At 38.5% G+C, this 14,436-nt stretch overlaps 1 protein-coding gene across 1 annotated transcript; it reads left to right on the plus strand.

The window, feature by feature from the left end:
* Nucleotides 1–960: 960 nt before the first annotated feature.
* On the plus strand, nucleotides 961–14,091 carry PHLDA1 (pleckstrin homology like domain family A member 1). Its single transcript, XM_063446986.1, has 3 exons — nucleotides 961–1,351; nucleotides 4,470–5,038; nucleotides 12,243–14,091. Exons 1-2 carry the CDS (start codon nucleotides 1,298–1,300, stop codon nucleotides 5,013–5,015), a joined length of 600 nt encoding a protein of 199 aa, XP_063303056.1. The 5' UTR covers nucleotides 961–1,297; the 3' UTR covers nucleotides 5,016–5,038; nucleotides 12,243–14,091.
* The last annotated feature ends 345 nt before the right edge of the window (nucleotides 14,092–14,436 follow it).

Genomic DNA, 14,436 nt, shown 5'->3' on the forward strand with positions numbered 1-14,436 from the left:
AAATTAAGGTATATCACAAACACATAGCAATCGATAGTAAGAATACGCTAAAAAATACGCTAAGAACTCTGCTGTCCTCTAAGGGTGTTTCTTGCAGTCCAGTATTTTGGGTGGCTCCACACAAGACATGGACACATAATGGGGTGCCCTATCGATGAACTAACTCTTACTTTCTCAGATGGAGCTGACCCAAGTTTACCTACGTTTTGATACCTATCAGGTGCAATTCTACCCTTGTCTTAGGTATTCACTAACACGTAATAAAAATGTACACTTTCTAATTAAACTCAATGGGGTACTTGAACATAGGAAGTCTATTTTGAGAAAATTAAATTAATTAAAATGCAACAAGAAGTTATCTCTGGAATACTGAGCTTCTTAGATCATGGTGGCTCTGTGGTTTTTCAGTTAAACTCAATGGTGTTCTTGAGTATATGAAGTCTATTTTGAGATAATTCAAATTCAACGAGACCGTATCTCAGGAGTACCGAGCTTCCTAGATCATGGAGGCTCTGTGGATTGCTTATACCTGAGTACAATCTAAGTTTGCCCAAGAGATGACCCAACCTGTTCTAGATAGATGAGTGATAGCGGAACCATGGCTTTCATTGACTTGTTCCACCAAAATGCCATGTTATTTTATTTCCATATTTTATCATCACATTTTATCACGAGCCATAAAAATGTCAATAAAAGTAATGACTGGGGACCGAGAAATAGGATACTCATTCCAAGGGTTATAAAGCGGAAACAAGTGCCACTTGCAGCTGGGAGAGTTACAGTCTGAGCTAATAATAAAAGAGGAATGTTTACATAAAACATGCGGTTTTTTCCACAGCAGTCTGCATTCCCATGGTAAGAATTTTGACGTTACTCTGTAATAAACAACCTGGTGAGACATTTCCCTTTAGGAGTCCATCCTTACTCTACGTAGACAAATTGTGCGTCTTCTATGTCACCTCACAGAGGAGCACTAATGAAGTTATGTGGACAGAAATGATGAATGGTCTTTGATTTAGCAATATGACTGCATGCTCGCTCCCTCCTCCCCCAGTCTCCCTCTTCAGTCCCTGCCCTGTGGTTTTTCTTGCAACATCCATTCTCAAAATGTGTGTTGGATCCTTTCTGCTCTGCGCTTTCTGTGGGCGGAGATTGGTTCAAAAAGCAAGTGGGGAAGATACTTTGACAGAAGGCAGGGAACTGCAGCTGTTCTAGTCTCACAGGACAAAAAAAAGAGGCACAAGACTTCACTTTGTCTCATTGTTAGCTTGAATCGCAGGCTCGGATTATAATCTATATGTTCTATATTATATCGACTGATAATCCATTGATTATTGAAAACCCTGGCCAAGTAAGTACTCAGAACATTTTAGTCTGATTTTAACCCATTGGAGGCATCTATGGTAGGGTTTATATAACGTAAAAATAGACCTATGTTATTTAGGCATTTTTTTTTTAAACTTGTCTTTCGTAGCGAGATTGAGAAGGAACTAGAAAAAAAACAATTGGTAAAATGAAAATAATATTGTGTGTTTAGCTTGGGTGGGGGGCGCTATATAAATACGGAATTTATTGGCGCTTTATGAATAATAATAATAATAATAAAATATTGAAGGAAGAAATATTTCGAGTGGTTTGGTTTGTCAAGGTAATGTTCGGTATCAGACTGTAAGCTCCTTTTAAGCAGGGTCCTCGACTACCTATTGCTCCAGTATCATTTTTGTAAATGTCTCATTAACAATTGTATGAAATTTCCCCCTTTCATAAAATTGTTAAGCGCTGCGGAATAACTAGTCACTATATAATTAATACTACTACTAATAATAATGTGTTTGATATTATTGTACACGTACTCATCTATTCGATTATTAAAGGGCGCGCTCATTCTCGTATCCTGGGTGACACTTTGTTAAGGAAAAATCTGGATACTATTGCCATCAAGATAAAGAGGGAGGAATTATTAATTTAAACATGTGTATGATATTTTAGTCAAGTACAATATGTGCATTTTTGGGGTGTTTATAGCTTGAATCTGAACCTGGTAAATAATTTTTAACTAGTGATGGAAAAAAATGCGTGTTGATTACAAATTAATCTTTAAAGATCCTATAGAAAAATGCAAGGTCCCAGTCATGTATCAGCAGCATAGCCGCATAGAGTGGTTGATGCAAAATAAGCAGGGCATTTAGTGCTGACTCAGCATCCTTCTTGATGACACCATGGCCCATGATTGGTCCTTAAGGGGTTTAAGCAACAGTAATAATAATGTACACAGGAAAAAATCTGTAACATGGCAAGCACACACAGAGGAGCTACATATGGTCATAAAATTAGTTACAGGTACAGCATGGACAATTGGACACAGATTTTTAAAGGAATACAGAAACTTTTCACAGACCCTGTACAGTGTGGTTTTAATTAAGTCCCTGATATTCTTTTACTGTTCGTTTGCAATGCTGACGGACAAAATGGTGCTTTTAAAATGCTGATTTTAAAATGGTTCCAGGTTACTTTTACGCAATGTCATTAAGACATAAATATTTTTCCGCTGTTAGCCTATGCTGATAGTTAGTGCGCTAACCTGATGCACTCTATCAAAAGGGGCTTGTTATTATTTATAAAGCGCCGCCATGTTCTGCAGCGCTGTACAATAGGTGGACTGACAAACAAGTAATTGCAACAAGACAAGTCGGACATACAGGAAGAGAAGGGGCTGAGAGACCTCTTCAAACAACTGTAAACTCGCTGTTGCAATAAAATCGCCAATCACATAATAGTTAATCACTTTCTTTAACATAGTAAGTGTCAATGTCTGAAGTAATATACAGTAGCGCTTTATGTTCCTAAAGAAAAAATATATTTTAAAAAATCTGCAAACTTTAAATATGCAATAAATCCATTTCTGTTCATGCATAACTGTACATTTTTTACACTGAAATGTTTACAGTTTGCATTTTCTCCTTGACTGCAGAAAATTACTTTTGGCCCAGCTTCATCAGCAATGAAGAAAAATTTCCTTTTTGTCTGTGCGGATATTAGCTCCAACTGGAAAATCAATTCACTCAAGGCTATAAATTAGACCAATAACACCGAGGTAGTGTCAAAATGTATCTAGTACAACATATGTTATGTGTGTAGATAACAGAAAAAGTCACAGGTTGGAAACAATAGTCTATCAGACAGTTAAAATACAAGCATGAAATTAACTGGCAGAAGGCTCTGGCTTGGATTAATTAGCCATACACGGTTTTGTTTCTTACAGTAGAATGTTGCGCAACAATAACTGGATTCATCTTTTGGTAAATACTTTCAGCTGGATACAGTAGGGACTGGATGGTGGGTAGAAGGTTTGATAAATGTAATCTTATGAATTGAGTTCCTACTGTTACAGCGATACATAGTATATTGTATTAAATGTTAAACAAGCCAAATACAAAGAATTACACTTTTACACTATTTGTGAGGGGAGAGGTGGGATGTACTAAATGGAGTGTAGTTAGGAGAAATTGAAGTCCCTGTCTGTGAAATCCTGCAGTCTTATACGGGGTACCATTTCCACTACAATGTTTCCATGGCATGCAAGTATAGATAGAATAGTGAGGTCATTCAAAAAAATGGGATAACAAAGAAGATTTATTAAAAGGAATGCAAATATTAGCTGAAAATAAAGGAATTTGAGATTTCGCCAATAGCTGAGCCCCTTCCCACCCTCATTCTCCTCATCTCCCCCCCCCCCCCCCCCCCCAGCACACACACACACACACACAGCTATTTTGGGATACTCTTTTTTAGAAAAAATGAGAACTTTCCAAAACTACCAGTTGAGTGAATAAATGGCAGTACTTTCTTGCAACCATATACAGGCAAGGCGGTATATACCAATTTAAACCATTTAAAATGACACAACTACCAGCATGTACCTAGATGAGGCAATGTGAGCTATAAACCTGTACAGTGGTTGCAGAGAGCCAGTCATTACTCACATGGAAACCTAAAATACATTAGAAACCTGTCTAGGATTTCTTGCAAATCAAATGTTGAACTGACTTTATTTATATGTTATGGCAATCATTGATTGGTGTTTTGAGAGAGTGTCTACAGTAACTGATCAAACATCAGGGTCACAGCATCTTGTCAGGGCAGGGTCAGCTCAGCCCACGGGGATACAAATATTTACTGTTGGCTAATAACCCCAGTATCCTGTATTAGTGAATTTAGTTAAACTCAAACTAACAATATCTGTATAGTAGGGTGCCATTAACACATTCGGGCAGTAGGTGGCGCTGTCACACACAGTCTGCTAAACGCCATCTTCCTGGGAAAGCACCAGGCAGGCTAGGCTTTGAGTCACAGCAGACTGCAGCTGCTGATTGCTGCTGTCACACTCAGCCCACTGAAGCTGAGCTCTGATTGCTGCCTGCCAGGCACTCTGCATTGTTACTGTCTCACTGTTAATGATTCCCTTTCAGATCCTGCCCTCCCATTGGATAGCACTGCTCAAGTCATCCTGCACATTCTTGGGGAAGGCAAGGTTCCATCGCTGGCAACTGTATCCATCCAGGAACATGCTGGAGAGCAGCTGCAAGGTGGTGAAGGAAGGGCTCCTGGAGAAGAGGAGCGATGGCTTGCTGCAGCTCTGGAAGAAGAAGCGGTGTCTCCTCACCGAGGAAGGTCTTCTCCTTATCCCACCCAAACAGCTGGAGCAACCACAGCAGCAGCAGAGCTCCCCTCCGGAGCCTGCCAGGATTAAAGAGCTCCACTTCTCCAACATGAAGACGGTGGATTGCGTGGAGAGGAAAGGGAAATATGTGTATTTCACGGTGGTGATGGCTGAGGGGAGGGAGATAGATTTTCGGTGCCCGCAGGATGAAGGCTGGAACGCTGAGATCACGCTGCAGATGGTGCAGTATAAGAACAGACAGGCTATTCTGGCTGTGAGGTCCACAAGGCAGAAACAGCAGCACCTGGTCCAGCAACACGGACAGCGGCTCAGGAGCACGTCCAACTCTGCATAGCCACAGTCTGTACAGGACTCCAGGTAAGGATGGGAGCTCTGATACTTACTGCTACTTACTGCCCTGAAAATGAATGGTGGCACTCCATAGTTACATTGTATCTATTGCTTAATATTCAGGATTACTGGTAAGGATGGGAGCCCTGATACTTACTGCTATTAACTGCCCTCAAAATCAATGGGGGCACTCCATAGTTACATTGTATCTATTGCTTAATATTCAGGATTCCAGGTAAGGATGGGAGCTCTGATACTTACTGCTACTTACTGCCCTCAAAATCAATGGTGGCACTCCATAGTCACATTGTATCTATTGCTTAATATTCAGGATTCCAGGTAAGGATGGGAGCTCTGATACTTACTGCTACTTACTGCCCTCAAAATCAATGGGGGCACTCCATAGTCACATTGTATCTATTGCTTAATATTCAGGATTCCTGGTAAGGATGGGAGCTCTGATACTTACTGCTACTTACTGCTATTAACTGCCCTGAAAATCAATGGGGACACTCCATAGTCACATTGTATCTAGTGCTTAAAATACAAAAGACTCCTGGTAAGGATGGGAGCTCTGCTACTTACTGCTATTAACTGCCCTCAAAGTCAACGGGGGCACTCCATAGTCACAGTGTATCTATTGCTTAATATTCAGGATTACTGGTAAGGATGGGAGCTCTGATACTTACTGCTACTTACTGCTATTAACTGCCCTCAAAATCAATGGGGGCACTCCATAGTCACATTGTATCTATTGCTTAATATACAGGATTCCAGGTAAGGATGGGAGCTCTGATACTTACTGCTACTTACTGCTAACTGCCCTGAAAATCAATGGTGGCACTCCATAGTCACATTGTATCTATTGCCTAATATTCAGGATTCCTGGTAAGGATGGGAGCTCTGATACTTACTGCTACTTACTGCTATTAACTGCCCTGAAAATCAATGGTGGCACTCCATAGTCACATTGTATCTATTGCCTAATATTCAGGATTCCAGGTAAGGATGGGAGCTCTGATACTTACTGCTACTTACTGCTATTAACTGCCCTGAAAATCAATGGTGGCACTCCATAGTCACATTGTATCTATTGCCTAATATTCAGGATTCCTGGTAAGGATGGGAGCTCTGATACTTACTGCTACTTACTGCTATTAACTGCCATCAAAATCAATGGGGGCACTCCATAGTCACATTGAATCTATTGCTTATTGCTTAATATACAAAGGGTTCCAGGTAAGGATGAGAGCTCTGATACATACTGCTACTTACTGCCTTTCAAATGAATAAATACACTCCATAGCCCCATTGTATTCATTGTTTAATATATATAGGATTCCAGGTAAAGATGGGAGCTCTGATACTTACTTCAGCCCTTCAAATCAATAGGAGCACTCCGTAGCAACAGTAAAGGGGATCACTGCTCACTATCCCATAGAATAACTATCTGCTGCTAACTAACTGCTGGGTTCATTTAAACCATAATAATTTATCAAATAATTTATTTACTATTGAAGACTGGAATGTTTTGCGTGTGTTAAAATTAGGGGTGAAAGGCAAGAAACCCTGGATTAATACAAAATGCAGGATTATGTGGACTGTCTAATAATTCAGTTTAGTCAGAAAAGACTTTCAGAAATGCAGAGCGTTGAGACACTGAATGGCAGTGGTGCACACTGTGTAACACTGCCCCATGAAGCAACTTCAATGGACATCCATAGTGGCCAGTGGGAGTATCACTAAGCTGTAATGTAAACACTGCATTTTCTATGAAAAGACAGTGCTTACTGCAAAAAGCTTGAAGGGAATGATTCTACTCACCAGAAAAAATACAATACGCTGTAGTTGTTCTGGTGACTATAGTGTCCCTTTAAGGGGTTAAACGGATCCCACTGAACATTGGGTGAATAGCTGTCTGTATGAGCCTCATTCAGAGGAACACTGGGTAAATATGTGCCTCTGTATACTGTGTTTGCAATGCAGTTATGGGAGCAAATGACAATTGCAAAAATAATAATGTATGTATGGCATACCATGGGCTAGTAACTTGGGTCATGGTTTGTAGATAATGTTTATGCCTTGAAGTTACATTGGAGTATAATCATGATATGTGTTCTTTTCATTTTCACTCCAGTTGGAGTGGGTGTGTGGTGAATACATCAAAAATACCGAAATCCAAGATAATAATTTTTATAAGGGACCATTAAACATGAGTCATTTATTACTGTAACATACCTACCTATAACCTTTAGTGTGTATATGGCCAGTACTACAGCAGCTCTAATGCAGCCAGCACATAGTTGTGTTTGCACACTTTCTTCATTGGAATTTTCCCCAATTTCTCCCCCCTATGTGCCATACCAGGTATGTCCTTGCTAACACTAAGGAGGAAGTTCTCATTCACTTCCTGTCCTTACCAATTATGTGTCCTCCTCTCCTTTCTAAAACATCACATCCCATGCTCAACTCCATAAGTCATTTCTTATTTATACTTTCTTGTCTAAAATAATGTTTCCCCCTCTTACTCTCACTTCAGGAGACAGTCAATGCGAGGTAGGATGGCCCATTCTCTCCTGCGTAGGGTCAGCTTGCCAAAAGGCAGTATAGGCAACTGCCTATAGTCATCAGTCTTCTAGGGGAGCCTGCCCAGATCATGAAGCAAGTAACAAAGATGTAAATCTGGCCCTGCTCCTGTCTGCTTCTAGGTTGTTTGATGTCATGTACCCAACGATCCGGGCAATTCACTTTGTTCTATGATTTTTACAGTAAATTAAATGATCTGCTTTGCAGTGCCAGTGTCTTTGGTTGACCATGAACTATACTAGTCTAGTCCTAGATGAAATAGGTCTGTGGAAGATTTGGCAGTATCAACTCCATAAAGGGTTACTCCAAGCACTATGACCACATCAGTGAATTGAAGTGGTTTGGGTGTTTGGAGTCTATGCACAGATTGCGTTCACTGAGCGGTCAGCTGACACTTTCCAGTGGCATCGTGTTTGGCTTCTGTGGGTCATCTATAGCCCCTGCTAGAACCTTATGCCCATTGTGTACCCAGGTAAGAGGGCAAACTATTGCAAAATGGTTTGCCCCATTACCGGAAAATGGGTCCAGTGTACTCCTGGCCTCAAAACTGCTACAGCGGGCTGAAGTTTGTTATGATTTTTGGACTAACCCGTAATACATTTTGTTCACACAGTTATCCTTCATTTGTCAGGTTCAATGTGGCTGACTCTTACAATTTAGGTTTATCAAATATGTCTGTTGTGTCAGACTGCAGTGTATAGACTAAAAGTTAAACTTACCTGAAGAGTGTAAAGACAGCATGGTACCCTGGACTTAACAGGCATAGAAATAAAGCAAACGAAGGGCCAAAAAGAAGAAATGAACTTTTCACCTATACATTTGCTAGAAAATTGGTTATTTGTATGTATATATTGGGTTTATAGGGCTTTAAAAAGGCATCAAGTCAGGTTAGGCATGACAAATGCACTTGAACAAATGGAAACCTTGAAATCTTTATTGCTCTTTACATGGTCAGTAGTTATAGGCAAACTGTTAGCTAAGACCAGGGCCGGTGCAAGACTATTTTGCATTCTAGGTAAGACCAGCTACTTGGACTCTACCCCCAAGCAAAAATTGCCAACTTTGTGTGTCTCTTTCTTCCCCCATCCCCTAGGTGTAACTTTTTGTCTCATTTAAGCGCCTCTGTGTCTCTTTGTCCTCCTTCCAGCACCCTGCGTGTCCCTTTGTTCCCCCCAGGTCCTCTTTGTGACTCTTTGTCCCCCCAGAAGATCCTCCACAGCAGTCTGCGGCTCAGCCACGCTACGTACAGTCACGTACAGTCCTAACAATCACCTGTAGACGGCGCCCCCTCGGCCAGTGTTTCCTAGGCGGCTGCCTAGTTCACCTAGCTCACCTAGCAGTCGCACCCTCCCTGGCTAAGACTTGTGAATGTGTTAAGTCAAATGGAGTATATTAAAACAGAATTTGGACTTACAGGAAATTCTAAGCACGATAACCACTTCAACTTAATGCAGTAGATATGATGCAGTGTGTCTTTTGGTGCTGGGTTGATTGTAAAACCATTTTTAACCCCTTAAGGACACATGACATGTGTGACATGTCATGATTCCCTTTTATTCCAGAAGCTTGGTCCTTAAGGGGTTAAGTATTTTGATACCTCCAAAGCCCATTCATCTCTGCTTTTTTACTCCAAATTAGTCCAACCTTCAACTTTCAGCAATGGTTTCTGTCCAACCAGACGAAACCCGTTTGAAAAGAAATGAGGAAAGATGCCCAAAGACTACTTGCATCATAACCTGTCCAATCCTATAGTGGCTTAGAGAGTCTCTTGAAATAGATTTTTTAATCATTCACTTTATATCTTCACATGTGTTGTTGTGCCATGGCCTTATGGATCAAGTATAGCCATGTGATCATTCCAACAGCAAGAATTTAATGTAAATTCAAAGTGAGTCTCAAATTGAATTAATTTAATTCGAATTTAAATCAAACTCTAATATTTTATTGTACTCTATTTCCAATATTTAGGGTACAATTTATGTAATCCTAATTTTAACTAGCTCTCTATGACACATTGTGGTACACACAAAGGAGCACAATGAAGGTTCTTCTGGGCCACCAATTAACTGAAAAATACAGTTTGGAAAAAAACCATCACAATAATTGGTTGAATAACTTGTGTTTTGTCATGTTTCTTACTCTCACCAGCTGGTATTGCAGAAAATCATCATGTAATATCAAGGAGGTATTTTTAAACTTTTTGACAATCTGTCGACGTTTCATGTTTCAAGCTTGATTACCCCTTGATTTAACCCAGTTAATTCAGGCCAACACGGTCTATGTATTGCAATATTAGCAATAGCAATATTAGCAATATTATTTGATTTTGGATTTTACTTTGGTTTGATATCAGTGTGCATTGTTGTTTGTAGTAACTTGTGTTGAAACGGAAGCAGATACATTAAAATACAGCTGCGAAAGGTTTTGAATTACGCCACTCATCCCTTTAGATTTTTGGTTTAGGAGGGGCAGACACACGCCATCAATATATTCTTTATTTACCGCTCTCAGAAGATAAAGGAAGTCATAAACAGACTGAATTGCTGCTATATTTATCGCGCATTCATGAAGTTTGTTAAATATTAGCTTTTTCATGTGGTTTACACATTTTTGTCATAACATTATGTATACCAATTCAATTATAGCACTACTCCACAAGTAACAAGTTAAAAAACATATGTGTAGGTTGAAGTTCAAGGTATAATAAATCAATTATAAAAATTGTATTTTTACTTTGTATGTGCGATAGCTGAAAATCCTTTTATTATTATTGATATTTAAACGCTGTTTCGGTGTTTAAAATTTATAATAAGTTTGACAGACCATTTTTGAGGAAATTGTAATTATGAATACAAAGTATTCACTAACTTAATCAGACAGGGACAAGCTAACACATACTGCAGATTTAAATTAACCTGTTTTTCCAGCTTTATACATTAATTAAATGGAAATAAAATAATAAAATAAGTATGATGCATCATTTTAGCTATGCATTGCAATAAGTAGGAAGGAGAGGCTTGGGTAGGATTAAGTTTACAGCTGGTAGAAAATCATTGTGTGGGTGGAAAAATGCCATTATGCGTATGATATATAAAAGACCTATATTTATAACTAAAATAAAAGTTGTGAATATAGAACCCCTTCCCTCCCAGTAAAGTGCATGCATAAATGTATGCAAAATTATGCAAAACTAAATTACACCTATAAAGCCCCACTTAGCATCCTCTTCGTTCGGCTGCAAATACATTTATGTACCAGGCCTCATCCCTGACCATCTGCATTGATGCCGACGATATGTGAATTGTGACCCGCTCCACACACGCTATACAGTAACGTTGATCGAAAAAAAAGCTATAATTTACATAATAATAATAGTCCTTTTATGTGTACCTGAACAGCAATCTGAACGCAAATTTGTTGTCTCAGCCTACATTTACGCATTTGTCACATTTGTATTATGTCTTTTTGATACCCGATCCAGCTTTATTTTTGTTTGTTCTGCTATCTGTGATTCTTGACTCGACTTGTCCTCTCACTCATCTGATGTCTGGCCTCCTAGAGCTTATTCCTGGACTTTCTACCTGCTTGATAGTTTTACAATGACACCTGTCTGTATGTAACTCGTTCATTCTGGCCACATAGCATCCTACTTTCTTTATATTTAATATTGGATTATCCTAGGACTCACGTTCGTGTTGAATTCCTTATGTCAACATAACACTTATGGTTGACATAAATGTTCTTTATCTTTGGTATGAGGAGGTTTAGCCCAACCAGGCTGTTTTTGTTTCATATTATAGACTTGGTATATTTATAGTCATATTATAGACCTATATATGTATGTATGTATGTACTAGCACCTGAAAAACGTGAAACAAAAGTGAATCTTTAACTTCCATGTATTTACGTAAGAGCACAATTTATTGCACCTGGTACTCTAAGATAAGTCTGCAATTCTTATCTCCCTAGCACTCTGGGATAAAAGTTTATCTAGAAACTCTTTGTTGTAGCTGAAAACTTAAAGTAGGTGCTTTAATGTTCTTATCTGCTTAAAATTTCAAGCAAGCCTCTATCTGTGCATCTCAATCCAGTTGCTGACAACCTATAGACCCAGTTGAACATACTACATAAGAAATGAAATTGTTACTCTAGCAGAGTTGATAAGGTGACAGTGACTGTATCCCTTGGAATACTTTTTGTTTCTTTTCGGTTCGGGTCTCATTTCTTGCTTTCCCATACTACCTATCCCTCCAATTATGAAGCTAGATGGAGCTATCTGTATACAGTTAATATGGGTAGATGCCTTCAAAATAATTTGCTTTCAATTAAAGTAATATTTCCATGTCAATATGCAAAAGATATGCCAAAGATTTTTTAAGAAGCAATAAATAAGGATTCTATCAGTAAGCGCAAACTGGATGTGCACTTAAAGACTAGAGTAAATGAAATAAACAAAACAGCACAGTTAATCTGCAGTAGTAATAAAATGTTGTACTGTGCCGATAATCTAGTTACTGATTTTACGTGTGTGTGTTTTGAAGGTTAATATGGTGTCCTGGAACACAAACCCAGGCCTGTAATCCGATGTTTATCATTCATACTTCTGTATATGATATCTCTAATCAGCTCTCTTACTCTTTTGCAGGTTGAATTTAAGAAGCACTTTATGGGGTATAAAAAAAGTCTTTTTTTGTTCAACGTGTCTAATACTACATTCAAAATGTTGCAAAATCTACGATGGCAGACAGTGGACTATGGCCAGATTATGGAGGTTATGCGGTTGATATCACCCTCTTCCTGCACGGGAGGATGTCTATGAACATGAAACATAGTTGGCATCTCACACACAGGAAAGATGTGAGGACATAACACGCTGTTAACTATTTATTTACTTTGTTTTCCGCTATTTGCCAAACATGACTGCGCACAAGCCAATACTTTAAGTATGAGTTTAATCTTGCAGAGTTGCAAGCCATGTTCTTCAAATACACTACATGCCTTGTCGACTTTTTTTTTTTTTTTTATTCAATGGCGGTTTCAATATTTTGTAAAGCATCCAACGAGAGAGAAGTAGAAGACCATTATTTTTCTTTCGACACAATGGTGGACACCAATATGCATTTTTCCGCTGAGCTCAATATCCTGTGTTAAGCCTTATGAAATATTTATTTTTTCACTGCTAAGCAATCCAGAAGGCTATACGGAATCAAATACAACACGTTTTGGGCAGAAGATGCAATTCAAACAGAAGGATGTTATCATTTTGTTTGGTCAGGTTGATAATTTCAATATTTTTTCTGCGTACGGCAAAAATTGGCCTCTACGTTCTGTCCAGATTACGGCAGCCAAACACGCGGAACAGACTGTAACCTCTTCATGGTGAAATGACACGTGCAAAAATCCATTAGACTTGTTAAATTTGATATTTAAAATGACTCTCTAAGCATCTTAACCAGTGCCACTACAACTTATTGTAGTGGTTAAACCACAAGTATCTTTGAATACAGTTTGACAAAACTCCTTGCTTTCCCGGCACCCAAAGTCCAGATCCTTTTCTGCTGCTGCTGAGATGAGTGGATGTTTCACATGTGTATTCTCCATACAAGTTTGGATGGCGATAATAGGCTGAGGTCACTGGACTAAGTCGACCCAGTACTCAGAGCCTATGATTGCCATCCACATTTGTACAGGTTGTTATAGCAGAATAACAGGGCAATTGAAAGTGAAACGATCTTTGTCAAACTGCTTGAAAATCTATCATTACAAATAAATCAATAAAGGTTCTGTGCCCAATGAGATATCGCACCATAACCACTACAACAAGCTCTAGTGCCTGAGGTGCTTAAAGTGTCTGTTTAAGAAGACTGCATCTTGTTTTTTTTGTTTTTTTTAAATGGCACATGAGAAAATGAAACATTACTGTTAAATGAAGCAGCCTTTGATTTAATATGCAGACTCTATACAGGACCAATCTGAGTGTATTGTACTGGTCAATGTATTTGGTTTAAATGTTCATGGCTCTTTTTGGACAAATTATGTTTAAATAATTTGCAAAGCATATTTTTATGTAACCATTTATGTTGGAGGGGTATTAAGATATTTATCTAACAAGCAATGGTATGATACATGGTAACTTTTTTTTTTTAAGGGTGCCGTAATGTCTTTTCCTATTTTGTAGACTTTATTTTACTCTTTCTTTTTGTTTTTTTGTGCATCAACAAAAAATCCCCCCTTTATCTACTGCTGAACATTTGTATATTTTGATAAATCTGAACATTTGCATGAAATATCAAATCTTTATATTTTTCGTTTTATTTTTGTTTCATTACATGAAAGTTATCATGCTCCACTTGATATGAGTGCTTTTAAGTAGATGGATGATTAATTACACATATATAAGGGTGCATTTTCAGTCATCAACATACAATGGAACCCCTACGATAATTAGATTGGCAAAAACCTAGTGAAAAATAAAACATACGATTTGTAAATACTACTTTACGATTTACTTTTTTTCTCTTCATGTGCCAGGTTATCATAAGAAGCTTAAATATGTTTATTTTTGTTAGCATTCCAATCATTTCTTTGTCTGCATAATTTACAGTGGTATGGAAAACCCTAAATATGGTGTGACAAGATGGGAGCAAATCTTTTTTTCCCACAATTCAATAGACTGCAGTCAATGGTACAGCAAACTGCTACTGACAATCTCTGTACTTTGTGGTATATTCTGTCGTGAAGTAGCTTGGTTTACATAGTAACACAGGATGTAAAAAAACTCGAATCAATCACTTTCTCCTTAAAGGCGAGACTCCACATCTTAATAATCAGTTATGATA

Source organism: Pelobates fuscus, chromosome 3, assembly GCF_036172605.1.
Source record: "Pelobates fuscus isolate aPelFus1 chromosome 3, aPelFus1.pri, whole genome shotgun sequence".
In the NCBI taxonomy this organism is placed as follows: Eukaryota; Metazoa; Chordata; class Amphibia; order Anura; family Pelobatidae; genus Pelobates; species Pelobates fuscus.

What these genes read in the sequence shown, in the direction of transcription:
- PHLDA1 (XM_063446986.1), top strand. Translation starts at nt 1,298, where the DNA reads ATGTTCTATATTATATCGACTGATAATCCATTGATTATTGAAAACCCT. An exon ending in TTATTGAAAACCCTGGCCAA is followed by an intron (nt 1,352 to 4,469) that starts GTAAGTACTCAG and finishes ATTCCCTTTCAG; the next exon opens with ATCCTGCCCTCCCATTGGAT.